Here is a 27,122-nt window from a genome sequence, read left to right as displayed (position 1 = left end):
AACAACGTCATACCATCACCAATCATCAAAGACTGAAAGCTAACATGCTGCTGATTAATGTTCAAGCACTACAGGACTGAAGGATTTCAACATTTCCAAATATTTGTTTGATCTGAGCTGTTAACAAAACATCAAATCACTAGAAATGCAGGAGTCAGTCAGTCATTTTCATATTACCACCGCTACATCCGCCGCAGCGGGTCACAGGGAGCTGGAGCCTATCCCAGTGGCATAGGGCGTGAGGCAGGGGACACTCCGGGCACGATGCCAGTGCACTGCAGAGCCACACACAAAGACATACAACCACTCACACACACAATCATTCCTATGGGCAATTTGGGACCGGCCAATCAACCTGAAGTGCATGCTTTTTGGAGGTGGGAGGAAGCCGGAGAATCCGGAGAGAACCCACGCAGACACGGGGAGAGCATGCAATCTCCGCACAGAGCGGGACTTGAACCTGGGTCCGCCGTGTTGTGAGGCGACAGCGCTAACCACTGCTCCACCGTGCCGCCACACTCTACAAAATCTGGAGTTATTCTTGACAACAGTATATTTAGCGGAATATTACAATAAAAGTAGATCTGCAAATGATAGCAATAGACAATATACCGTATTAAACAATCAAGTTATCATTGGCCAATATGTTCAAATAACAATAAAAGGGTACAATTCATTAACATCACACTGAACATCACCAATCTAATTGTTTCTGATAGAAAAAGATAAGGAGAAATAAGTCTATAAGTCAACTGTGTATTGATTTATTCTGCTGTTATGTGTGCCTCTATCTTTCTGCCTGTTCTGGTTAAATGTTTAACCATAACTGACAAACTATCCAACCATTTCCCCAGCTAATACAAAACCATTTGCTACACTGGTGCCTTTAAAAATGTCAAAATTTCTAATATCTGATAATAATAATAATTAATCTAAAAATAATTAAGTCATAAAGTCGGCTAGTCCTCCATTTAAACTTGAATACTTTCACAAGAAGTTGCTCACACAGAGGTCAGAGGTTTGTCACTCCATAGACATAGTTTTAACATAAACTGTAGTTAAATTTGCACTTCTTGTGTTAGTATTATAAGAAACACACTTCAGGTTTTGGCTTCAGGAGACCTGTGACACAAGACCAGCAAACCTGCTCCATAACATTGAGAGCTGATTTACAGGAGATAATTAGGTACAGCTGATTTGTCGTCTCTTAAAAGAAAAAAGGTGTTTGCTTAAAAAAAAAAAAAGGGGGGGGGGAGGACGTTTCTCAAGATACATAAAGATTATGTTAAGCAAACAAATCATTATGGACACAGGTAAAGTGACTTGCTTAATTGTTCAAAACTATTCGAAGTTGCAGGCCATCAAAATAGTTTGTATTATTCTTCATTGTGGACCTCATGACACAGAGCTCCGAGGTGTTTTGGATTAGGATAATTAGGATTAGGACACAACACAATACAGTGAGACTGTATTATATAACTGCAGCATCAGGACTGTACTGTCTAGACATTTTCTTAATGCCCTTGAAAAATACACAACAGGGTAGGGAAAAAATCCACCAGTGTGACAGAAATAAAAACCAAGGTAATAAAGAGAATATAATTCATCAGGACCTTCAATATTTTCTCATCGGACACGTGAAGGATTTAAAGTTGGTAAAAGAAAGATTTCATTATTGTCCATCTTGGGTAACAGGAACCTGGAACAACACAGTAGCTCAACCTGACTCAGGTAGTCACATGATTGTCACATGTATGTGCTGACAACCTGAGAGAATGATACATGTGGCCATACGCGTGCGACCATGAGAGCTTTAAGCCGATTAGTTTTCACGCAGGGATAAAGCTGCATGATTAATATGTTTGGAGCACACCAGGGTGAGAATCCCAGTACATCTCAGGATGTAGTGATGTCACATCCTTCAGCACATGGCTGGAATGAAGACTGCAGGTTAAACCTGTGTGAAACAAGATCAAGTCTTACTAATGAGCATGACAACCAGCATCATCTGAGGTCAAGTCTGACAAAAATAATGAGTAAATAACAATAAAGGCAAACAGCGAATACACCAATCACAATCCAGCGGGAAACAAAGGAGCATAGCGCCGCTCTTTCTGTTGACGCTCTTCGCCTGTGATAATTACCCAGATTGCTGGAAACCACCCTGCCCCGCTAACACCCCCCACCCCCCCACTGGGTTGAAAACACAAAGCAAAAAATCTTTGCAGGTAATTAAATATAGCCGTTCAATGTTTAACTGCTGTTATCTCTGTGGATAAGAAACAACCCAGCAAACAAATAAGAAATAACTATCGAGCATTCATAACCCCAGAAAAGCTGAAGGATTAAATATTTTTTCATTGTCCCAGAGTCTGACTCAATCATGACTCACATCATTAGAGACATTACAATGAAACTGGAGGATTCCATTTCAGAATCTGAACACCGAGCTGGATTAGATCCAGTCTAAAGCGGAGGCGGTCATCCAGCACATCTGGAATAACTTCAACCTCGATGATGCACCCTGGGGGAAGACAACCAAGTTCAGACTAAATTCTTCCTCAGATGGCATCCTGTCATTAATTTCTATCAATACCAGATCAAAAACTTAGAAATGAAGGAGGGAGGTAAACAAAGTGGGAATAACATGGCCACAAGTTCAGCCTTTATAGGCCTCAAAGGCAGATGTGTTGAAGCAGCCAGCTGAATACAAAGCTGTTATGAGTGAACCTTAAAAAAGAAGATTCAGACTAACTTTCTTTTTCCTTCGAGGCTGCTTATTGTGCATCTGTAAGCAACTGAGGACAAATTTCTAAAATATCTCCCTTCTTTCTCAGGACAAATTCATGTCATTGTCAAATAGGATGGCTAGCCTTGTCAACGTTTTACTCATTCAGGTCTGTTCCCATCAGACAATAGTATCGCCTCATTTCAGCTGGTCGTCAAACTGCTGCCGTGGAGCCTTCACTACGACGCTCACCTCGTGTTGCTTTCATCAGAAATCAAAGACAGAGTCGGCTGCACCTCCTCAATATACTGACTTCAATAAAAAAAATTTAAAAAAAGATACAGCCGCTAAGGAGGCTGGCTGTTTGAATGCAGCAGCAATTGATTTGTACAGTGCAGGATATTCCATTTTGTGTCAGTCATTGATGAAGCAATGACACATAATCTATTCTCTCTGACGAACCAGCGGTCTGCAGTAAGCAGTTTAAGCAGTTTAAGGTCTTCTTTTAATCAAATTTATAAATTTAAATTGTATAATTTCCTTTATTAATTTTTTTCCCTTAACTTTAAAACAAGGATGTGTTCTTTTCTCTGTTAGGCCTGACGTAAGGTATAAATGGTATTCACATTAGTACTCAGAACATCATCACCTACACCATCACACCACACACACTTTTTTGCTATTGTAACAGAATTATTATGATTGCCATTCTTAATAGACAAGGAATTCAAAAAGGAGTTAAAACGTTTTACAAAAGTCACATGATTCAGTTGTTTGTCTCAAAGCCAGTGACTTCCTTCTCAGAACTCGCGGACCATTTCAAAGCCCAACTGTAGCTTATTAACGTCTCGCTCTCTCAGAGGCTAATGGTACTTTCCAGATTGGGTCAGCAAAAAGACTTTTGGTAATCACTTAGCTCTACGCTGACAGGAGATATGTCGACAATAAACTTTCAACAGCAGCACTTTGCACATTCAGTTTGATAAAAATATTTCAAACATTTGAGGTTTTTTTATAACAGACTTGCTACAGGGGAGGTAAGTGCTGTTCGGTTGCACTTGACTAATTCGGCATACACGTGTGACAAAAACAGGTGCACCCTGGATTATTTATGACCACGACTTCCTTGTTTTATTCCATAATATAGAAAATAAAACATACTGGCTGACCGCAAACTTTTTCCACACAGTAAACAACAAAGTGCACGAAAACATTTTTTTGTAAACAATTTTGGTGAGGAATGAGCAGCGCAGTAAGAAAATCTTGTTTCATAATTCATCCTCAAGATTTTGCTTGTGTAATTTGAGTGAGATGTCCCACTCTATATCAGAGAGAAAGAGGGGGTGGCACTGTCTTGATCCTGTTTCTCTACCGTTTGGAGGTGGACATAGAATGATGTAGACGTTTGAATTACAGCCTCAGAACTGGTACTGAAACATCATGTGACAGATGAATGAGCAGAGTGAAGGGAAATGGGAGATGCCTTCACATAATACCAATGCTGTAATGATATAAAGATGATGGGAATTTGGTCAACTTAAGTAGACGTGCTAAACTAAGAAGTTCTTTTATACCTGTGAAGCCCCAGGAATCACATCGGGTTGCTATAAATGTGACAACTGGGTCAAAGCGTGTCACATGGCCGACGCTAAAACTCTTCATCTATATTGCTCAGTAAGCACGAACAATGCGGCTACCACCTGTGAGGTGGTGTGCGCCCGGCTACGTGCCGCAAGTAAGAGGATTGTAACGCAAGTGGGCGGAGCTACAACGCACATGTAGCCAAGCCAGGCTAATCCAAAGTCTACCCAAACATGAGATGGCACCATGAGGAGTAAAGTGTCATTGTTAAACAGAGATTGACACAAAATTTCACTCCTCAGCTCCAAATCTAATGAATATAGTCTACTTTTTATGGTATTAGAAGCAAAGTTTATGTGTGTCAGCTGGCATATAAGGTAACAAACATTTATTCCAATGGAAAAGAAAAAAAAGAAAAAGAAAATATAAATAAATAAATTTAAAAAATGTAGTTTCATTAAACAGATTTGACTCAGCAGAGCACATTGAAAACTAACGATTTGATAAACGACTTGTCTCCAGGGTAATTTAACAATTGGCAGAGATGTTGACCATTAAACTGTCAAAGAGCTGGATAACACACAGCTCTTAACTGCTGAGCAGAAAACATGTTGCAAGTCTGTGATAAATAAAATTACACAATCACCAACTCGGGAAATTTTTCATGAGCATGTTGCGATACAAGCTATAACTTGATAAAAACTCAAACAAACGAATGGGCATCAAAAATCACCAAAACCAATCAAGTTCCAGCTAAAACAGGACATGACTCCACCAACCCCTGTCAGTTGTTACCAAACCTCAAGCTATCAGAGAAGTCAAGATAATAACAGATACATAACAACCAAAAATTATCTCAGTCATGAAAAAGTAGATAACTTTTACATCCTGCAATGTTATTTTAAAATAATAAATCCTTATACTAAATTAGTTGGTATATTATTATTCACACAATTGAAGGTGCTCATAAGATCCATTTGAAAACCATTTCAAAGGAATTTTAAAATGATATGTGTCAGAGCTGAGAGAGTTAATCTGGGCTGTGTGGGTGGAGGGATCAGATCAATGAGATTAAATGCCACAGTTTAGAGAAACACTAACGAAACAAAAAATTCTATTCTGAAAATTAAATATAGAATTCAGCACTCTTTGTGAACCATTCAAGAGTGTACAAAAAAATTATAAGAAAAAAGAGTCTTTGATACCGCAGCGTGTTTAACTTTTCTCCCACAGATCCCTACCCTGCTGTCAATGATAGTTGTTCTGGGTGATTTCTCAAAGACAGTTTGTCATGATGGAAAGCGATACTGATGGCCTGACTTCTAGCCTGGGGGAGGGTCATCACAAGAGGAAGAAGAGGAAGATGGAGATACAGAAAGCGTAGGGGGATTAAGGGAGAAACTAAAGACAGCAAGAGATGGGAGAAGAAAAACCAGCCCTGTAGCACGGCGAGCCTTTCAGCTGTGCTACGTCAAGATGCATGATGTGCCTTATACTCAATCCGACATTTTTTTAACAGTGCGTCTTTCCCCTACCGAAGGGCATAAGAGGGGCAAATAGATGAGAATTACTTACTTACCCATTATGTTCGAGTTCATAAAAGGTGTTGGGGACAATCCTTCATGGGACACTAATCGACTGTCACTCAAATGATCACCATAATGAGGGCTGTCTGCAAAACCCTAGGGGGAGAGATCAGAATATTAAGCACATAATCGGGCAGCCTTACTAATTGAGTGATATGGTACAGCACTAATTAGTGAGAGGAGAGCACAACTGGCCGATTGTGGTGATAAATTGTGTTATAGTCCAAAAAAAATAATCAGATAATGACAAACACTTTCATATCTGTTGATGAGATTTAACTGTTGCTTCAGTTTAATTCTACATTTTTATGAAGACACCAGTCACAAGTTTTAAAAAAAAGTAGTTTGTTTGCTTATCTGCAATTACACAATTACGCAATTCTTCTTTTCGTTTCGGCTTTTCCCTTCAGGGGTCGCCACAGCGAATCAATTTCCTCCATCTAGCCCAGTCCTTTGAATCCGCAATTACACTCCAAACAGACAATATCTGTTAAGGTTTCCATGCCACACATATCAATATGTGAAATCATCACTCCAGTCAGCTCAGTTGAAAAAATATAACATATATAAAATAACAATATCAATATTGCATGAGGAAGCACAATCACAACTCATATACAAACAAAATCTTACTTTCCAAGGTGTTTTCTCATTTGGTTTTAAAACATCTGCTTTTGCTTTGCTCTGTTTTCCTCGAATGTACTGGTGGAGTTTAAAATCTCAAGCATATTATGTAAAAGAAATTATTAATTTTACCTTAAACGCTTAATGTAAAACATGTGTGTCTATACTAGCAGGCAGATCATTTCTCTGCTCCGTTGGGATGAACTACTTGCTGCTAACACAGCCTGCTAGTCTCCCACAACACTGACGAGCCATAGAAACCTAAGTAGATATGAAATATAACTCAAAACCCCAATGAGATAAAGACAGTTTGAGAAATTCCATGTAGAGATGGGCAGCAACAATATCATCAATGTATCTTCACGCTTATATATTTTCTGAATTAGTCTTTAAAACTATACATTGAGAAGTAAGACAAGCTATACCTAACAATTTACTCCAAAAAGTATGCTTTTTGCATTGGACTTTTATAGCTAACTCAATCCAGTCACTGAATCCAGAATTTCAGAAATACAGTCATCAATAAGAAATGTTTGTGCTGCAATAAACCTCTTAATTTTATAAATATTTGATCTTTATCTCTAAAATAAAAGTCAGATGTTGTGCACATCTGCAAAGTTGTGATTTCTGAGTTCGAGGAAATAACTGGACCTGGAGAATTCCTTGATTTGTATTTATTATCATACATCTATAAAAAAAAATCTCTGAACCATATTTATTTGTTTGCTTGTCTTTTTTTATTATACCATCTTATTTATTTGACAACTGGCTTATATGTCAACCCATAATTCATAAGACAAGATTGTTACATAGAGGAGGAATGACAGACAGTGTCAATTATATATCACTTCCAGGTACCGGCGGCTCAAAAAAGCTGCCCTTTTCTCCTTCAGCTTAGCGGCGCTTTTCATGACAGTTATCAGCTGGAGGGCATAGGCCTAAATACCAGTCACAGTATGTTTTTGAAAACTCAGGGTCCCAGGTAATAAAAGATACTCTGTTAGAGTTATTATCCCCAGCACTGTGGAAATCTTCCTATGCTGGGCTCGCGCTAGCCATTCGCCACTTCGCCATAGGCAAAGTAGATTCCATATGGCTACAAGGTTTTTAGCCTGTGTAGCCACAGTGGCGTTCTTATTTTTAGGAAAAAAAGGCTAAAACTTACAACTTTTTTGGACTCGCAAAAATCCCCAAGGGATAACGTAAGAAAACAATAGCATGCGGCTATTTCCACATGCCGACAGAAATAGCCAAAGTGACCCGAACGCTCCCGATCATTAAATATGCACTCGGGTCATGACCTCCTCTCGTCCAAGGAAAACATTTTTTTCTATTTTTACAAGCTAAACCCGTGAATTGGTGTACGACAAGGCGAGGACGATCGATTGAAAGAAAATGAGAATAGAGTGTTTTATAGTAGATTTTGCGTTAAAATTCTAATTGAACAACAAATGGTGAATGCTGAGAGGGGGTAGGAGTGGTGACAGACTGATCAGAAGGTAAATGAAAGATATTATCAATACTTGTTTGTAGTCTTAGACATTTGTTCCCTATGACCGGCAGGAATAACCAGTGATGCATGTAAATGTGTATTCACCTCGCTTGATATTTTATATGCCTTTTTAAATTGAAATGAAAAATCATGTTATCGAATTTAAAAAAACTAAACTAAACTATGGCATACCAATGGTGTTGTCTAAGTCAAAGTTGAAATGTATTCTAGTCCAAGTAAAACTTACAAGTAAACATTGAGTAATATTTTGTATGGCTGTATCTTCACATAGTGAATGCAAGTTTTCAGTTGTTGAATCTCACATTTATACCTGCATAAAGTAGGATAGAAATAAAGATAGTTAAGCTTGAACTGTTGTCTTTAGTGTATTTTTGTGGGTAAGCTGAACAGAAGATTTTGCCCTCAGAATGCAGGAAAACAACCACATTTTCTAAAAAATTTTCCGGGGCCCCCCCGATCTCTCGGGGGGATATCCCCCCACACTCCCCATGACGAGCGTGGTTTTACACCCCCCAACAAATGAAAACTTGCATTCACTATGTGAAGATACAGTCATTCAAAATATTACTCAATGTTTACTAGTCAGTTTTACTTGGACTACAAGACATTTTAACTTTGACTTAGACAATTTGATTTTAATAAATTTAATTCTTGGTATTATTCAATATTTTCTTGTTAGTTTTACTTGTTATTATAGAAAGCCACTGTTTGGGACACAGAATGTGGCTTTTTGTGGCTTACCCAATTCTTTTACACTGAGCCACAGCGGCTTGGTCATACTAGCTCCTAGTGCAAGCCCAGCTATGCTCCAGTCAGAAACATCTCTGCAAAAATGCATCATCCTCACCAGAGGGACTGCACAACATTGGGCTCTAATCTCTACAGAGCCATCTTCACCAATGTACACCCTTTGCATTCAACATATAGTAAAAAAAAAAAAAAAAAAAAAAAAGTTAATCTTATTACCCATCTTTTATTGCAAGTGGATGGTGATGGAGTAATTTCAAAGGCAGCTGAGTGTTGTGCTGCTGTGTGGAGGGAATCCTCAGAGTCCCTATTGTGCTCCTGCCAGGTCGCCCAAACTGTTAATCACACCATGAACAGACTCAATAACAACAACCGCCCCATGAGAGCCTCAAGATAACTAACATACAGATACAGACTTATAAAGCTCACATAGGCAAGAAAAACACGGCACATCCTCTTTTCTGTAGTAAAAAAAGAGAAAACAATTTTTTTTAAAAACATAACGGTATACAACATGTTTTAAATGTTGTGTATTCACTCCCTGGTGAGTTCGATAAAAAGATTGATTATTTATGGAGATCAACTACTACTAACTTCCCGTGGTCTTCGCATAATACTTGGCAACAACTATTTGGCAAGAAATAGCCCTCCATAAAACGTTGAGATGGGATTTTGACAAAGCATTTTTTTTCCTCTTTTTTTTTGCTCGGATTAAACAATATTTTGATTTTAATTTAATTTAAAAAAAAATTTCATATACTGATTTGATCCCCGAAGAGAAATTAAGAAAGCACACTCTAGTTAGTGGTATCTATATCTATAAAGTGAGCTTGTTAGCCGTTTCTCATACATACAAGAGCTGTATTGATTCTATCAACTACGTCTCTACCAGAACACTAATTAGCATATTTCCCAAGATGTCACACTATGTCTTTCTCTGACTGGTAATGAACCCTCTGATTACATTATAACTGCCAGTGTCAATCCAGGCTGAAGGTGTATGCGTCTGTGTGTCAATGCCGTCGCTCTATGTTCACTCCTCTGGGACGGTTGGATCATGAATCAGAGATCCCTCATCATTCCCTGAACAGTGGTGGCCTACATCTATCAGAGATGCTAACACACGCTGTCACTGTTGCCACAGGGCTACACTGGCACTACCAGCTACATAACACTCAGTGCGCCACTGCAGCGCACGACAGCAGCGTACAGACGGCAGTGTAGCGCTCACGCCACTGCCCCAAATCACCCTCCACAGGTTTTACGTCATCTCCTCCAAGCTCTATGCTGCATCCCAGGTGAATGTGTGGCTGCGTGTGGCAGCTGGAGTAGTAATGATATGCTCGTGATGGATGCGTGTGGAGTGGAGTATGAAGTCAGACCAGGACACTGGGGAAGTGGGGTTGTTGTACAGCGGTGGTGGGCAAAGCCCTGACTGTCAGACCGCCAGCCTGCAGCCACAGCTGCCCAGGATGCAGCGACTGGCTGAAAGCCAAGGTCAGCACAGCAGGGCTCAGGACTGTTCACAGATGACTGATCACACACTCAGCTCACCGGCTCAAACAAGCTCAGGGACACAACTCAACTCCCTTTGTAAGAACCTGAGAGGTGAAGCGTTGACGATTTCTCTCGAGAGTCTTGGACAGATTTTGCGAATAGGAGATACATTTGAGAAATTTAAGAAAACAGGTCTTCATGTCTAAGTTTTGACAAATCATTTGTTTGATTATCATTTAACAAGGTAATTAAATGTTTTGTTAGTATAAACAAGGGTCTTGGCTATATGGTACATGTTTTTAATCAAAGAAAATAATAACTTATTCTATTGAATGATGCGACATTGCCGACATCACTGCCTTTCAACATCAAGGATAAGAATGAATGAAGAATGAATGAAGGTCTTGGCAAACAGATAATAGATCAGATTCAGAGTTCTCTCTCTTCACGATCCAGTTTCACTTTTTTTGATCAATTAAACTAAATCCTTTCAGAAAAATAAGAGAACCCTATGGTTGACAGATTAAAAATGTTTCTGACACAGTATTAAAAAAACTAACAATCTTAATAGGTAGAATGTTTTGCAAGCAATTGTAACAGATTGCACTGTACAGATATTCTGGATTTTTTTTATCATTTTCATTTTATTTTTTTATATATTTTTTTATATACAGTAATTATATGGTGACACAATGAGACAAATTTAGATTCTATGAATGTAGATATGATTCCATATATCTATTATATATGTTAACTATAGCATGGATTTCACAATCTTCAAATGCACTTCCTGCAGCAAGATGTATAGCTTATAATACTTTATAGGCTGTATAAATCAAGCATCACTATACGTGTATGCAGCTGTGCAGACAGTAAGGTGTGTGAATGCATGCATGCCTCACAGAGGTGCAAACAGCTGTCTGATGGCTGATGCTGTGCCTTGCAATGTCAGAAACACTCATTTATATGCACCTGGAGCAAAGATATCTCAAGCTTCTCTGTCTTATAATTCAAATCAAGCTGCCTATGTTACCATAGCCTGTAGATGTTCATTCGGGAAGGGCACAGAGAAATAAACAAGGTAACGCAGCCCGAGTGGCTCTGACATTTAACAGAATTCTAATGGAAAGTGACAGGAGATTGACATTAAATGAAATTCATACAGGGCATCTGGAACAACCAATGTGTGAGGGACAAACAAACTGGGGGGAGAGAGATTCACACCAACAGTGAGATGTTCTCACCGAAACACAACAACAGAGATGCAGTTTGATGTTTCATTATTTAAAAAAAGCAATAAGCTATTACACATAAATAAAGATTATGCTTGTTTCTCAATGTGTCACTTATTTAAAATCATCTCGACTGGCTTAAACAACAATAAATAAACCACAGGTTGCATCTGTTAAATAACCCTTTATAATAAGTCATTGTCAATCTCACTTTCTCCTTTTACATCTGGTAAATCCACAGTATGTTCACACACAAACTGTCACAGTATTGATCAGAAAGTTCAACAGCTCAGCAGATGCACTTTCTCCTTTAAAAAAGAAAATTAAAAATGTGGCCTAAATTTACCACAAAAACAACAACACACGAACACAGACAAAGACAAACACAAATATGTCTTTGTATTTAAAACAGTAATGAAAATGTTATTTGTGTATCATTGTTGTCTAGTTTAGAATCATGACAGTCCATCTGCCAACTGTGTGCCTACAAACATGCTTTTTTTATCTGGTTCTGTGCTACTTGGCCTTGGGTGTCTTTTTAATTTTACTAGTTAAAAACACCGGAGCCACGTCACCTCAATCTAGAAAATTATCATATACTAATGAAGTTTCACTTGTACTGACAAATACAGTTGGCTGCAGTATCTACAAAGAATCAGAGCATGTATAAATCCGAAATAAGCATTTAAACATACAGATTTCAGCCATGATGGCTTTCAGTGTAGTTTCAGACATTACTTACAGCAGCATTTTCAGAACATTGGACAGATCAGTGGCCTCGAAGGGCCGCTGTGTGAAGGTCATCCTGTTGAACCCCTCCTTAAAAACACAGACGTCCTACAGCATTACTGCACTAGCTCGCTTTAGCGCCACTGATAGGAGGGTTTTAAATGCACACACGACGAAGTGTTCACCCTAACAGTTGTTTAATTTCTGCTTTGAAAAGGCATCCCAAGAAAGAAGCAGGAGAGTCAACTAAGCAATCAGCTGATCAAGAGAAACTGAGAAGTAATCAAGAGTTGGGATGAAATTTGGGGGTTAAACGGAGAGTTCTATTATTTATTTATTTTTATGAGAATAAATTCATCAGTAGTTATCTCCTCAACAGCACAATATCTGATCTTAGGTTAAGTGCTGAAAACATGTTTCTTATCAAAGATCTGCCATGGGGTGATAAATATACATTTTGGGTTCCAATATTAATATATAACTTGAGTCGAATCATTTCAACAGATCTTTGTTACTAAAAAGAAATTTAATCCGTCAATAATAACCAGTTTCAGAGATCTGCTATCAATTAATTCCAACACCAAAAATAAATATGTTACCACTCATGCAACGTCACTGCAGTAAACATTTTGTCAAGGCACCACGTTGATCTAATGAGTGTTACATGATGGGCTGTGGAGAAGAACAGTCATTCATTGGTGTTAGGGTGCTGGTCTTCTTACCCGAGAGGACTCGTAGGAGGGACTGGACTCCCCAGACGGGGCCCAAGATGCTTGGTTGGTTCGCTCCTCCATACCTGACAGAGAGAAAGAAAGAGAGAGATTTGATTTTGATTTTTAACATCAAGTTTATTCATAAAAGTAAAATTACAAAATAATCGTGTTGACACAAAATCCAAAAGAGAGAGAGAGAGAGAGAGAGAGAGAGAGAGACAGAGAGAGAGTCAGTGTTAATATATCCATATACTCCATCTCTGTCTCACACTGGATGAAGAAACAGTGAATAACAAAATTATTTATTTCTTAATAATAATAATAATAATAATAATAATAATAATAATAATAATAATAGACCTTTATTGTCCCACAGTGGGGATATTTGTAACTGTCAATTGGCTCCACAAAGAGAAAGTGGAAGAAAACTCATGAATTAACCTCAAGTTAAGGAAAATTACGTCAAGAAATGATTTCCAATATTTCATTTTGCATAAATTATGCCCACAAATAATCAACACTTCATGTGTATGAATTCACCAAAAAGCAACCTCTTCCAACCAGCTGAGCACTAAAACCTGATGAAACACATCTTTTAAATGAAAGAAAACCTGTATGTTTGAAGATCCACACAGATAAACAAATAAAATCAATAACTCCAACCGACTGACAGGGAAGACCATCTGGCATATATAGAAAAGTATAATATCTGATGTTTGGAATCTAATTTATGTGACATACTCTGTAAACATATTTCATCCCTCAGTTTTTCTTGCTGTTTGAAACAATATTGTGCAGCAGTAAAAGCCAAAGTTCCCACAAACAAAGCATAATTGCGGAGCAAATAAAGCATCGACATTCTCCAAGTTATTGATTGCACCTTTTGTAATTTCATCTGTCTCAATAAATCTCAATACCAAAAAATGGTGTATGCTCATAAAAATAATATAGCAAGAAAAAAAAACTTTAATATTAAGAATATCTCTAACGTTGATATTAAGAGTGATCTGCACAGAGGTACCTCCATGCAGCAGGGTCAGGCATAAGATAAAGGAAACAAAGAAAAGCAGAAGCATAGGCAGAGCACAGCAGAGAAATTAAAGAAAGAGATGAAAAACAAAAGTATAACTCCAGAAGCAGGTGGGCAGACTGCAGCGAATGATTCCCTTACCTGGCTTAACTTATAATGCATCGGTAAGGCCTTTACAAATGTCATACTGAATGCTTGCATACTGATGAGAATTCATTAAAAGGCAGTAAGATGACATGGTTTGAGGTACCTTTCTGTGAAAAACAGTCCTCAGTGTGAGATGTGATAAATGACATAGACAGTGTAGATGATTAATTTCCAACTGACATGCTGCCAATCAATTCATAGTCAGTAAGATAATTAAACCCTTCACCAGAAAGTCGGTGACACTCCTCAAAGCAGCAATCACACTCCAGCGAGCATCTTAACAAATAGTTTCACCCTGACAAACATGTTGTTTTGCTATGAACACAAAGCAGATTCACTTCCTCTTTACCAGTCTTCACCATTACTGACAGCAGTTTAAAAATATATATAGCCAGTAGACCCACCTCCATTATTTAGCTGTGTTATCTTCCCCGTTAATAACTGCGACAGATGCACATCTGCTGTAAATTTAACTCCTGTGCGTGTGTCTAAATTTTGCTATTGTGATAACACCGATGTGACATATTGTAGCCCAACTAAGGTCTTTCACACTCTGAACGCAACAATGGCCAGTGTTGACTCTCAGGGCCACTGGCTGTCATCTCGTCTGATTACCATCTTCTACCAGGACTCAAGGGTCCCTTCTCTTCTCTAAGCACAGACAAGGCAGCACTGACTCCTCACTGACACTAGAGCAGTGTTTCTTAACCTTGTTGGAGGTACCGAACCCTGCCGGTTTCATATGCTCACTCATCAAACCCTTCTTTAGTAAAAAACAAATCTTAATTTAAGGCATAAGTATATGTTTTACTGGTGTATTTAATGAATTGTGCATTAATGTAACCTTTTTCAAAGAACAAAACCAAGACAGAGCATGAACTCACATGAAATGACCTACCTGCAAATCAGTGTGACTTCTGCTGTTGTTACTGAGAGACCAGTTCAGATATGCGTGGCTTCACCTTGACAAGTGCTACTCTTATGTCATTTCCACAGCAAAGTCTGTTTCTTTTGTTTTCCATGCAGCTTAAGGAAGTGTTCCTTTATTTTTGCCAGTGTGAGACTAGAGTTGCTCAACTTGACATTGCAAATCATGCAGAACGCTGACTCCCATCATGTTCCGTTATACAGTACATGTAAATTCACGTTAATAACAGTTGTAATAATGGATTCGATTTATATAGCGCTTTTCTGGACACTCAAAGACGCTTTACATTGGATCCATTATTCATTCACTCCTCATTCATACTTGGTGATGGTAGACTACATGTGCAGCCACAGCTGCTCTGGGGCAGACTGACAGAGGCGTGGCTGCCAATCTGCGCCTACGGCCACCGGGACAATCACACATATTCACACACCAGCAAGTGCCCCTCTGGAGGCAAGGAGGGTAAAGTGTCTCGCCCAAGGACACAACGACAAATGACTCGGCGGGAGCGGGAATCGAACCTCCGATCTTGAATCATATACCTGCGATACCACTGAGCCACGGCCGCCCGTTGCACATATTCATCTGACCACTTTCTTTTTTTGCTCAACATACTCACTATGAATTAAAACATTAAGAAAGCAATCAGATGATGTACCATCATGACAGCATAAATCGACTACTGAGTGCACAAAATGCCATGTAGCACAGGTAGGCTAATTGATGTAGCGTCACGTGATCACCTGCAGCCAGTGATGGCTAAGGGGGGGGTGTAATCACAAATTGACACGATGTGTCAAACGTACACAGTAATTTGTGCATGTTTGGCAAAAACAGAGGTCAAGACAAAAGGTCAAGACTTGACCTCCGTCTCCGCAGAACACCTTAGAGCTACTCACCGAACCCCTAGGGTTCGATCGAACCCAGGTTAAGAACCACTGCTCTAGAGCCAAAGGAATAAAGACATGAGTGCAACAGCTGCAGATTAAGTGAAATGAATCAAAACAACACTCAACCATTAAGTACTTCATGGCAAATATCCAAAACAGATCATACTGCAGGTAAAGGACATGTATTCCCTGCACAGAGACAGACTGCTAAAAGCTATAAATATATAAATAAGGTATAAATACAGGTATAAATATATAAAAGGCGCAGGTATAAATATATAAAAAAAGTTTGATGGTGGATGGAGTGACTGTGTTTTGGTCTGTTCTGAAGAAAAAGGCTGAAACAGTGATTGAAACATGTGGACATGTGGAATAAGTGTTCATTTTACCTGAAGTAGTCAATCATATTTGTGATTGAAATTGCAGAATGTAGGTTTGTCAAAAGAGTTTAAATAATAGAAAAATTATATTCAGAGGTTTGATTACTGGCCATATGGTGAATACATACTGAATCTGTGAATGTCCTGCAGTGAAGTATGTTGAAGTATGGTGACCCTATAGACTTTTTATGTCATGTATAAATTACAAGTGTGTTACCAGTACAGTGCCGCTGATGTGAACATATTCAGCTCAGCTCACACTCAAATTTTAAGTCTAATTCATATAAATGACTGTTAGCCTAAGATCTGTTTGTTCCTTGTTAGGAAATAAAACTTACTTACTTGGCCTTTCTACAAATATGTGGAAGTTTAATTGCAAAGGCATGATTTAGAAAAGTGACTTCATTTCTGCAGGCAAAATACGGAAACATACAATATTATCCACAACTAAAAGCTCCCTTTTGGCTTGTGTAGTTAAGGGTCGCCATAGCGTTTCATCCTTTTTCCATTGTAGCAGTAATTTCATATTTGTTTGGTAAAGTTTTTCACACTGGATGCCCTCCACACCACAGTTTGGACCAGGGATTGAAGACACCAGGGATTGCACCCAGGACAGCATGAGAAGCATCCCCTGCCTTCTATATATTCCATAACTCAAGAAAAGAGATGTCAAATTCTGTGGTCCAGTTCATAAGACTGACATAAATAAAATTATAAGAATGCCCAATTTCCTATTGATTCAGTTCAAAGTATTCTGGAACACTGCTGAAACGGGTTGACGGACTCCTCCTTTCTCTGTCCCTGATGGATCATCCAGAAACAGCTGCACCTTCCCAATCCCAATCCTGCAAAAAAGTCCTCCTCTTCCTCCTCACTGCAACAATAATAAAACTTGTTTCATCGACTCTGATGAGAGATTGTGCAGAATAGTTTTAGGATCCAACCATTCCAAAAGAGGCCGGAGAAAACCTAGAGGAATCCTCAACTGACTAAATTTGGCAAAAACGGCAATAAAAATGTATTAAATCCCTGTAAAAACTGTGACAAACTTAATAATTTAAAATGAATTATAATGAATATGTTGTACATTTTGAACCTGCGTGAGAATTGACTCCGATCACACAGAACTGCAGACCACGTCCTCCAGACCATGAAGCAGGGAAGCTCTTTTCACTTAAGGGCCAGCAATGACATGTATTTTTTATTGTGGGATCCAACTGACTTGGGAAAACATCCTACACCGTTAACAGATGTACCACTACATGTTGCTAAATGAAAATTAACCTTTCAACACCAGTTATCTGCAGCCCCACCGCTCAATGGCCCCATCACATCTGCAACATCACCACAGCTGGAAGGGGAAATGATGAATCTCTGTTAGATCCACTTTGGGTATTTCCTCCCATCCGTCTTCCTTTGGCACGCTTTTGATGGGTTCTGCCAGTCCCACTCTACCTCAATTATCCACCAATGCCCAGCTGAGATGCAATAATCCAAACTCTCACTCCCAGAAGCTTCTTCACTGTCTGCACACTCACTGGTCTGACATTCACATTCACCTCCATAAGAGCTTCTAGCTCATTTCAGTACCTTTATATAGTGACAAATCCTGTAACCACAGTCAGCCACAATTCATCAAACAATCAATCAGTCAGTCAAAAAATCAGCTGCCAATAAATATGCGTCTTGTTCAAGGAAAAATATCAAAAATGTTCTGGTTACTGCTTCATACATGTAATATTCACTGCATTACTGGCTGCTGGTTGAACAAATTTTTTCATCATTATGTAATTTAATACAGGTAGTCCTCAACCTACAAACATAACTGGTTCCCAGGGACTGTTCGTAAATTGAATTGTTCATAAGTCATTTATTAAATTTCAATCTATAATCTACATTTGAGGTCATTTAAATGTCATTACTAATCTAAATACAAAAGTACTTTTCTCTAAGTACACAGTATAAAATACTGTAGGACCTTAATGTAACTTTAATATCTCTCCCTCTGCTGAATGAATTTTGTCCTCAGGGGGTGTGGAGGCTAAACAAGCTTTAAGCCACTGAGGTATTCCACCAGACTTACTTGAATGGCATACTGATGCACTTCCTTGGTAAGCAAAAGTCTAACACACCCTTTTTGCTTGATTACTGTTTTGTTTCCATTAAGTTTCTCAGCATCACTAGCAAAACATTCAGAGCTCAAATATTGGATTTAAGATTACCAGAAAACCATTAAAACCACATAATATCATGTTATTCTATAATATATAAGAATAAAAACCTATCATCATATTAAAATATATATAATTCCAATATCTACCGTTAAGTGTCACTTGTGAGTCACGCAATTGCTTTGAATTCAGATTAATTTACATTAAGAGTTTTCTTCTTATAATTTCTAATTTAATCCTTGACGAGAAGAAGAAGAAGAAAACGCTTCAATTACCTCTTGACCACTAAACACACGCAGCAATGACAGCCAGAGTCAGCTGTTGATAGCTATAGGTATAAATAGGTATCAAAACTAATGACCAATGAATTTATAGTGATTTGTTTTAAAATGTGTATTGGCAATGACAAATTAATCAGTCAATAGTGATAGTTGCAGATTTATTTAACAATTAATCTCTTTACCAGCCACAAATACCCAGTCTAAACCTTTTAGACACTGTAAGTTGTTGGACCCACTGTAAAACATCGGCCACAGTGCACTAAAAAATAAAAATAGTAATTAATTCTGTTCCTTTGAGGCCTTGCACATGTTTCGACCACTGACACAGGAACAAATTAAAAACTTTCAGGCACCACATAACTCCAATGCCAACGCCATTGTCATTAAAACTTGAGCAATCAGGAAATAGTTTCCAGACCAAACCACAACAAAAGCTTGGAATAAATGTTCATCAGAGACTTATCATCAAGGCCGTCCAAGAACCAGTTAAACATTTGTTAATATTTGCACAGAAAAAAATGTGCTTAAAGAATCTGGATCCTCATCATCAAAATAATCTGGATTCTCCTCAAAATGCAATCTTCTTTGGCCTAATCTTAATCCGTTCACAAAGTTTCCTTGAAATCCATTCAGAAAAAAGCTCTTATTAAGAAACAGACAAACAAAATGGGTTATTACATAACCTCTGTGTGAATGACGTAATCAACAAAATATAAGCTGACTCTTTTGATACAGGTTTTAACTAAATCAGGACTAAACTAGTTTCGCACATCAGTATTTTCCATGGAACAGAATAACGTAAGACATCATATGTGGCTGCAACACTGCCTAAACCAAAATAATTAGATAAAGCATTTGTTAAAATGTTCACTGTTGTTGCCGTCCTATGATGGTGGGACCCTTTCATGGAATAATTCACAACAATGAACAGCACTGATCGGAGAACCACGTAGCATTGGGTTACTACGTAGAACCACAACCACATCATACATCAGTAGATTTGTTACTGTAATACACTGCTACAACTACTGAAACAGTTTAAATGACAACATTTTTACTTCTACTATGACCATGACGATGTTATTAACAACAATCGACTGTATTACTTTTACTACAAAGAGGTCATAACTTTTGTCCTAACTACTTGTGCTCCAAAGATCTTACTACAACTTTAACCATGAACACTGATCAACTTATCAACTCCAGCTGTCAGTGTTGCTAGGCAACAAAAGAGGCACAATTTGACTTAGGGCTAAAGATTGGAGATGGTGGCAGGAAATTCACCATAAACCAGAGCGTCTAGTCTAACAGCCGATCTTAGGCGTCTAGAACGCCTCTGACGGCGGCCTCTGAAGGACCCGGACTCGAAGCTGGGGCCCAGCTTTATCGTCATTGACAGGTAAAATTGATACCTTTGAGGGAACTAACCAGGAAGGTGTGACTTTACTTAAAAGCCGCCTACACACTTAAATGAGGAGCTATTGTAAAGCTCATCCCTGCAGCTCCATGGTGAATGAGTGACAGCTCTGTTCTTCTTTCTTTGTCTTTTCCTTCAGTTTCCACTTAGTGTATGCCTTGCCTTTCCCACATAACTGACTACAACAAGGCTTTGTGGATGTGAACAAGACATGCTTTCAGAAAACATAACGCTCAATTGTTGACTTTCTGTAGTCGCACATCAAACAATAGATGTGCTCTGGATTAGTGTCCTGCAGAATTTATAGAAAGGAAGCCATCCAGAAAATGGAAATCTGACCACTCGTCATGACAAAACATAAAGACGATCATGCATAACAAGCAAAACAAGTAATTTATGCCAAAGGCAGTTCGGTGTGTGTATGTGTGTATGTGAGGGGTTCCAGAGGGGCTAATCAATCATCAAAATAACAAACAATGAAAAGAAAAACACCACTGAATCACAATCCTATGAACCTACATGACATTTAACAAGCAGTTTCTTTTATGCACACATTAACTAACAGACCCAAAATCTGCTTCCTGTTTGCATTAGGTCTTGTTTCTGCAAACTTGAAAACAAACCTCAGTTAAAATTGCCAAAATATGCCTGACTTGTCCCATTTGTGCATCTTACAGTCAGGTACAATATTACAATGCATTACACTGTGATGGTAATTGATCAACAAAACGTTTACATATGCCTGTTAACAACACTGGGCTTCATTTTGCCTCTTTACTGCTGCACTCCACCATAATTCGAGGGAGAGAGCTTATGTTTCAAGCACCAGATGTGAACACTGCAGACATAAGCAACACAGAAGAGGGGCAAGAATCAAACGTCCTGCAAGAATGAAAACTAAACCATCTCACAGGGTTTGCTGGAATAGTTTGCAGAGATGATGTCCTACCTGATGCACTGAATTGACTGCTTCCAAGTGTGGTTGGCCTGTTTTTTCCTCCACTTACAGGTGGAGAAAACATCTGAAAGCAAGAATATAGGTGCAAAAACAATAAGCCAATGCAAAGGCATCCATTAAATATTGTCCATAAAGCTGCACAGCATAGCTTTCAGGAACTGTCAAGTTGACACTTATAATAAACACATTAGTGATGTTTTAGCCAATTTGATCTCCACACCTCTAAGAGCTGCAGGAGCACCAATGAATGAAGTGTGAAAAGAAATCATACCGCACTAAAATCCAGCAAGTCACTTAGCTCCTTGTCTGTTCCAAAAGCGGCAATCCGCTGCTGGGGATTCATCCTGACGATCTGGAGACCTGAGGAGAGAACAGCCGGTCAGCTCTCATCTCTGGCTGCGGAACAGGACAGCAGGCGACCCACGCCACGAGCACTTTGTTTACCCGGAATAAAGGCTGTGGAGCAAAGTTAGTTCTGCTACTGAAGCATAGAAAACACTGACAGCTAAAAAAAACAAAACAACAAAAAAAACCCCGATGTCATCCACATGACGGAACAAAAATTAGTTCCTTTCATCTTTTATTGTTTTCTTTCCCTGCCTGGATGATGGAGAGGAGATATGAAGCGTTATGAATGGATGGTGCGTCTCGTTAGAGCTGGACTTGCGGAATAGCATTAGTAACACATCTATTCCGTAATAACACGACCGTGGTGTGACACTTGTGTAACTCACTTGGACGGACTCGCAGCGTCAGAGTCCTGTCAGCGATAAGCGAGGCGCGTTTCACGAGCAGAGCGATGGTTAACCTTAGCTTGGTGGCTAACGCTAGCGGGTTGAATAGAGCCGACCAGACGCAGCCAGCTGCAAGCGGGTCGAGCCGGTGGAGTAGACGTGAAGCTGTGGAAGCCCTTCTGGACAACAAAACCTGAATTACATCCCACTTTAATGCGAGTTAAATAGCTAAAAAAAAAATAACGCGAATGCCATTCAGTCCAGCTCCAGAGGCTTACACGTAGTGATGCTCATTCTCAACTCCCAACTTCTTTCTCAGGTCCGAGAGCTTATGCCAAACTCCCACTGATATTTTACCTTTTTTCCAATTAAAATCCCGACTAGGGTGATCTGGAGAAGACTCGGTGTCTTGCAGCACGCCTCAAAAAAACCAAAAATATCGGTTAAATGGCTATGCCTGCAAAATATCCTCTCTATATATCAGTTACGAGTTTCCCTTAGGCAGACATTTTTTTGCTTTGCGAAAGCCGCAGCACCACGATGACATTGGTTATTGTATCCCTCCGCCGGGCGGTGTGACACGATGGTCCCACACAGCGGGAGACGCGCCGGGAGTCGACACCGTCCACGGTCACGGTGATCTGCGCTTTAAAGGCGTATTACTCCTCAAAGACCCGCGCGGACGAGACCAATATCTGATTCTATTCATTCTGATGGTGACATTTTTATTTGCCATGACAGAAAACACGTGACAACGACACAAAATGAGTAGAGTAGGTTGTCCACTAGTGTTAGTCTTCTTTTACAAAATTTACAGGGTGGATCTAAGTTTCAGCAAATTAAGTCATCACCACATTGTCTGTTGTGTTGGGAGGCAGAAGGGTCAGTTATAGCCTGAATAAAAGTCTAAATGAAGACAGTTTATGATTAAAGATTGGACTTGAACCTAATTATACTTGGATCAGTTGCGTTTGAATCTCTGAAGGCCTATACTGGTGTGTCAACAATGGATTTAATGGACATCTTCGCCTTTGTGAAGTCGTCTCAAATAAATTCATCAACAGCAATGACTGTTTTCCACACAGTTTCATGACAACAACCGTCTTTTCACTTTCACTCCTACTATATCCCTCATCTTCTCTCTCAATTTCCACATCCTTGACTCCTTTCTTTGATTCCTGTTTCCTTGCTGTAGTCAATCCAGCTGAGATGCCAACAGAGGAATCAGTCCAACAAGCCTTTAACAAAACGAAACATTTGTGCTTCAGAACTATCATTTTAAAGCATGGAAATTTATATTCTTTGCTTTATTGTTTATTTATAGTGTGGCAGAATGTGACATTAGTGATGACAGGGTGTAACATCCCTATGAAGGCAGTCAGAAAAAATGTTGAAGAGCAAAATGTGATCAATAACTGATGCCTTATGAGGTTTGTCTCTTCTGGTGAATAAAACTATTCCAGCTTCTGGATTTCTGAATAAATTATCAAAGAATAAACGGAACAATCCATGATACTGATGTTGAATTTTATTTGAACTCACTCAATAAAAAAAAAATAATGAAAGCCTTCCAAAAAATCTTTCATATAATTAGTAAGGCTGCACTAAATATCTTTTAAAATATGTTAACTTCTATACAGGTTTCTTGAATGAAATGTGTGCTTTCATTTTTTTAAAATTACATGTTTCCATCTTGACAGTACAGCTACCACCACATTAAATATGATGCCACTTGTCATATGATTAGTTAACTGTCCGTTATCTTTCCCACGACAGTTTGATTAATTTTATTGTGAAGGTAACCACAGACTAGATACATTTCTATTATCTGCAGGTATTCGTGAGGTTTCCTCCCATTTGTGGAGCCAAATATCGTCAACGCTCTGCAGCTCATGTCCGGAAGCTGATCAGGAGAGGCTGAAGATAATTCCAGCAGCTCCAAGGCGCTTGTGGTTTTGCCAGCATTTGTTAGTCAGATTACCCAAAAGTTATGAATGAATTACAGACACACTGTGCTTTTTTTTTATACCAGGAGAGGGCACAGTGCGCATGTGAGCTCCATTACAGATTTTGTTTTAGAAAAGGAAAATTCAATCAAAGCACAGGTGAAGCCTCATTTTATCTGCAGGCTCCATGTTGACTGGTCTGTTTTGTGATGCAGAAATGTTGCGCCAAACGTGACTCCTAAACAATGCAGGTTGACAGGTCCTTACATTGTGTAGGAACTACTTTTTCCTCCGCGCTGTCCAGCAGCCTGACAATACCTTTTCTGTAAAGTTGCGATGCAACGAGTGCCATTGAAATGTCTAAAAACCAATATCCTGACCAATTCCCTGCCCCTTTTATTGTCTTGTGTTTTAACACCCGTCACAGGTGGCTCATTATTCGCATTGCATAGGCGTTCAAAAACCTCACTTTTTTTTATAGCAGTTAATTACAGATTTTTATCAGCTGATTAATATGGATTTAAATGAGAAGAGTGATATTTCCATAATAAATAGTTTAAATCAATATTACCCAAGATGTGTTTAAAATTGTCGGCATTCTCAATCATTGTCTGCCTCGCCCCGATGCAGAGCGGTTTGAATGTTTCTCTGTTTTATTCACATTCAACCAGATGCAAGAAGCAAAAGAGGATACATGCCCCTGATGGAAGTTGTCATGACTGAAAAAGGAACATAGTTGAAACTGAAAGCAAAGAATGCGAGATGTAGAAAAGACACAGGCGGATCAGCATGAATTTAAATCTAGTATATAAATTTAAAAAAATCAAGAATGAAACACTGTAAGTGTAAAGAGGCTGCCAAGACACCAGTGGTGTGTTGGTGTTTCACTGAGGGCTGTCCCTCCCATCCGATCCAGTTGTTTTATTGAATGGGGCCCGTCATGCAAGCACCACCAAACTCAGTCCAACACTTTTGGAACTGTTCAGACCTTCACTCATCCACACCTCCTACACAACACATGTTTTTAGGGGAACCTGCAGCCAGAATATTTCAACCAGCATTTTAAAGACTCCAACAACTTTAAGAAGGATTTCCATGTTGTGTAACTCAAAGCCATACAAATGCTACATCAGCATAAAACAGCACACCACAAAATATAATTTCTCTTCTAACAATGAAGTCCAGCTTTTTTAGACGAGAAAAGTTGACATTCTATCATCAAGGGAGGAACCCAGTTCTAGATTACTAATTCCAGACTGCCACCTGTTGGACGAACGTGGAGCACACAAACTATATTAAAACCAAAACCAAATGTTTTCAACCTCCATTGTAGCACAAATGGGAAAACAGTAACATAAAGGGTTCTCGTTTGCACTTACGGGAAGATGGGTTCAGTTAAAAATTCCTCACTGTGACATCCCTTCAGGGAGTCCTGTCTCACATTATGACCAAATCTCACAGCATCCAGAATGCATTGCACACAGGGCCACAGCGCGAGGCTCACCCACAAACTACCAGATGGGAAGGGAGGACACACGTTTCCACAAATTGTTGCAGTCGGCCTTCTTAACGTTATCACTAACAGGATAATGACAAAGATGGATGCAGTTCATTGTGAGTGGATCCATAAAACACGACACACACCCACATGACAAATGCCTCTGCCTGCCAACGTGTCACAGTGCCGAGACAGATCTCCAGAGAGATGACACAGACAGCAGTATAACTGATCTCTCCCAGGGAAGTGATCAGAAGTCTTTTCTGATCCTGTTTGCATTTGCTTAGCTGTGTGGAAGTCAGCCAGCACCCACTTCTTCTCCACTCTCAGAAGCTCTAGATCAGGGGTGTCAAACTCATTTTCACCAAGGGCCACAGCAGCATAATGGCTGTCCTCAAAGGGCCAGATGTAACTTATTAATGTAACTAAATACAACTCAATGTAATGGAAAATAAATGTAAAATCTCCGTAATGTTAAATAACACTGAATTTATTTCTTATTCAAGTTACAAACATTACAGTTGCACAGAAAAAATATGATTGCTTGCTTCTCTGTTATAACATAAATCACTTTAATTTGTCAGGTTATTAAACCCACAGAACTCCATCAATCAAGGATCAAACTATCCAAGTGAATGAAGACAAATAACATCAAACACAAGTCAAGACATTAACTTTGTTTAAAATGGTTTTGTCAAAGTTAACATGGGTTTAATTACTGCCTTGTGGGAAATGTAGTTTTGGTCAAAACACACTTTTGACCTATTTATTTTTGGACACTCTGACCCTTTATGCTCTTGCGGGCCACATAAAATGATATAGCGGGCCACATCTGGCCCTTGGGCCTTGAGTTTGACACATTTGCTCTAGTAGCTCCAGCATTAGCAGTCAGTATTTTCATATGTCATCTGTCTGTGTTGTCCCAGATGTTGTTTAGCTGCCTTCTACTAATCTCAGTCCCCTTCAGCACAGTGGTGAGAGTTTGCACAGCGCTCTATCTGTCCATTGTCTGAGTGAAAGCGTCCTCCCAGAGCCTGACTTAAGCTCCGCTTCTATCAGCCGCAATCAGATAAGAACACAGAGAAAAAGACAAGTCAGTCAGAGACTGACGACAGCTTAATGGAGCTGTTTCAGGTGTCACTTACGTTGACAGCCCATGGACACAAAGGAGGCGTCTCGCTGTGGTGCACCGAGAGCTTGACAAGGAGCCGCCTTATGGACACTGGCCTGGACGGATTCACATCCTACCCGTACAGCAAAACCACTAATCATATTATACGTAACACCCTCAATTTCAAGTTTCGTCCTTATCACTCGATCTGACACTGTTTTCACCTCCAAGATACTCTTGATTAACTTTTCTTTTAAAATGACCCCCATTTCCATTTCTCCTGCCATCTACACTGTAAATTAATTTGAATCCTGCTCCTCGGCTTCTAGACTTACTGTCTTTCCACCTGCTCTCCTGCACATACAGTAAATCTGTCTTCCTCCTGATCATCATGTCAGCCAACTCCCTAGCTTTTCCTTATCACATTCCCCACATTCAAAACCACCATATTCAGATCCTGGGTCTTTCCTTTGCTCTTCTGTTTCTGTCTGAGAATCTGCTGACCAGTAGCTGAATTTCCATCGACGTCTCGTAGGTTAACCCCAAGTCCAATCCACTATGAAATTATTTATATGAATGCTTATATTTGTTTGCATTCATCCCGACTTGGGACCGGCCTACTATGGAAACTGACCATGCACATTTACTAAAGCTGTTAACAATTATTCCTGTAATCACTTT

At 39.2% G+C, this 27,122-nt stretch overlaps 1 protein-coding gene across 3 annotated transcripts in view; it reads right to left on the bottom strand.

Moving 5' to 3' along the window:
- The window catches only part of tcf12 (transcription factor 12), a 69,460-nt gene extending 47,067 nt beyond the window's left edge, over positions 1-22,393 (bottom strand). For 2 of the 3 annotated variants that reach the window (XM_068320169.1, XM_068320175.1), the window contains exons 1-5: positions 22,244-22,393; positions 21,424-21,512; positions 21,144-21,216; positions 12,960-13,033; positions 5,889-5,991 (exon numbers count right to left, since the gene is read on the bottom strand). In XM_068320169.1, coding sequence (XP_068176270.1) covers positions 5,889-5,991; positions 12,960-13,033; positions 21,144-21,216; positions 21,424-21,495 — 322 coding nt within the window. In that variant the 5' untranslated portion in view covers positions 21,496-21,512; positions 22,244-22,393. Of the gene's footprint in view, positions 1-5,888; positions 5,992-12,959; positions 13,034-21,143; positions 21,217-21,423; positions 21,513-21,886; positions 22,007-22,243 lie in introns of those variants that run through there. The other variant, XM_068320182.1, reaches the window with a different exon arrangement.
- Between the last annotated feature and the right edge of the window lie 4,729 nt (positions 22,394-27,122).

This window comes from Antennarius striatus, chromosome 1 (genome assembly GCF_040054535.1).
Source record: "Antennarius striatus isolate MH-2024 chromosome 1, ASM4005453v1, whole genome shotgun sequence".
Classification (NCBI taxonomy): domain Eukaryota; kingdom Metazoa; phylum Chordata; class Actinopteri; order Lophiiformes; family Antennariidae; genus Antennarius; species Antennarius striatus.
Note: the sequence above shows the minus strand (reverse complement) of the source record. Positions and strands in the feature narration are given on the sequence as shown.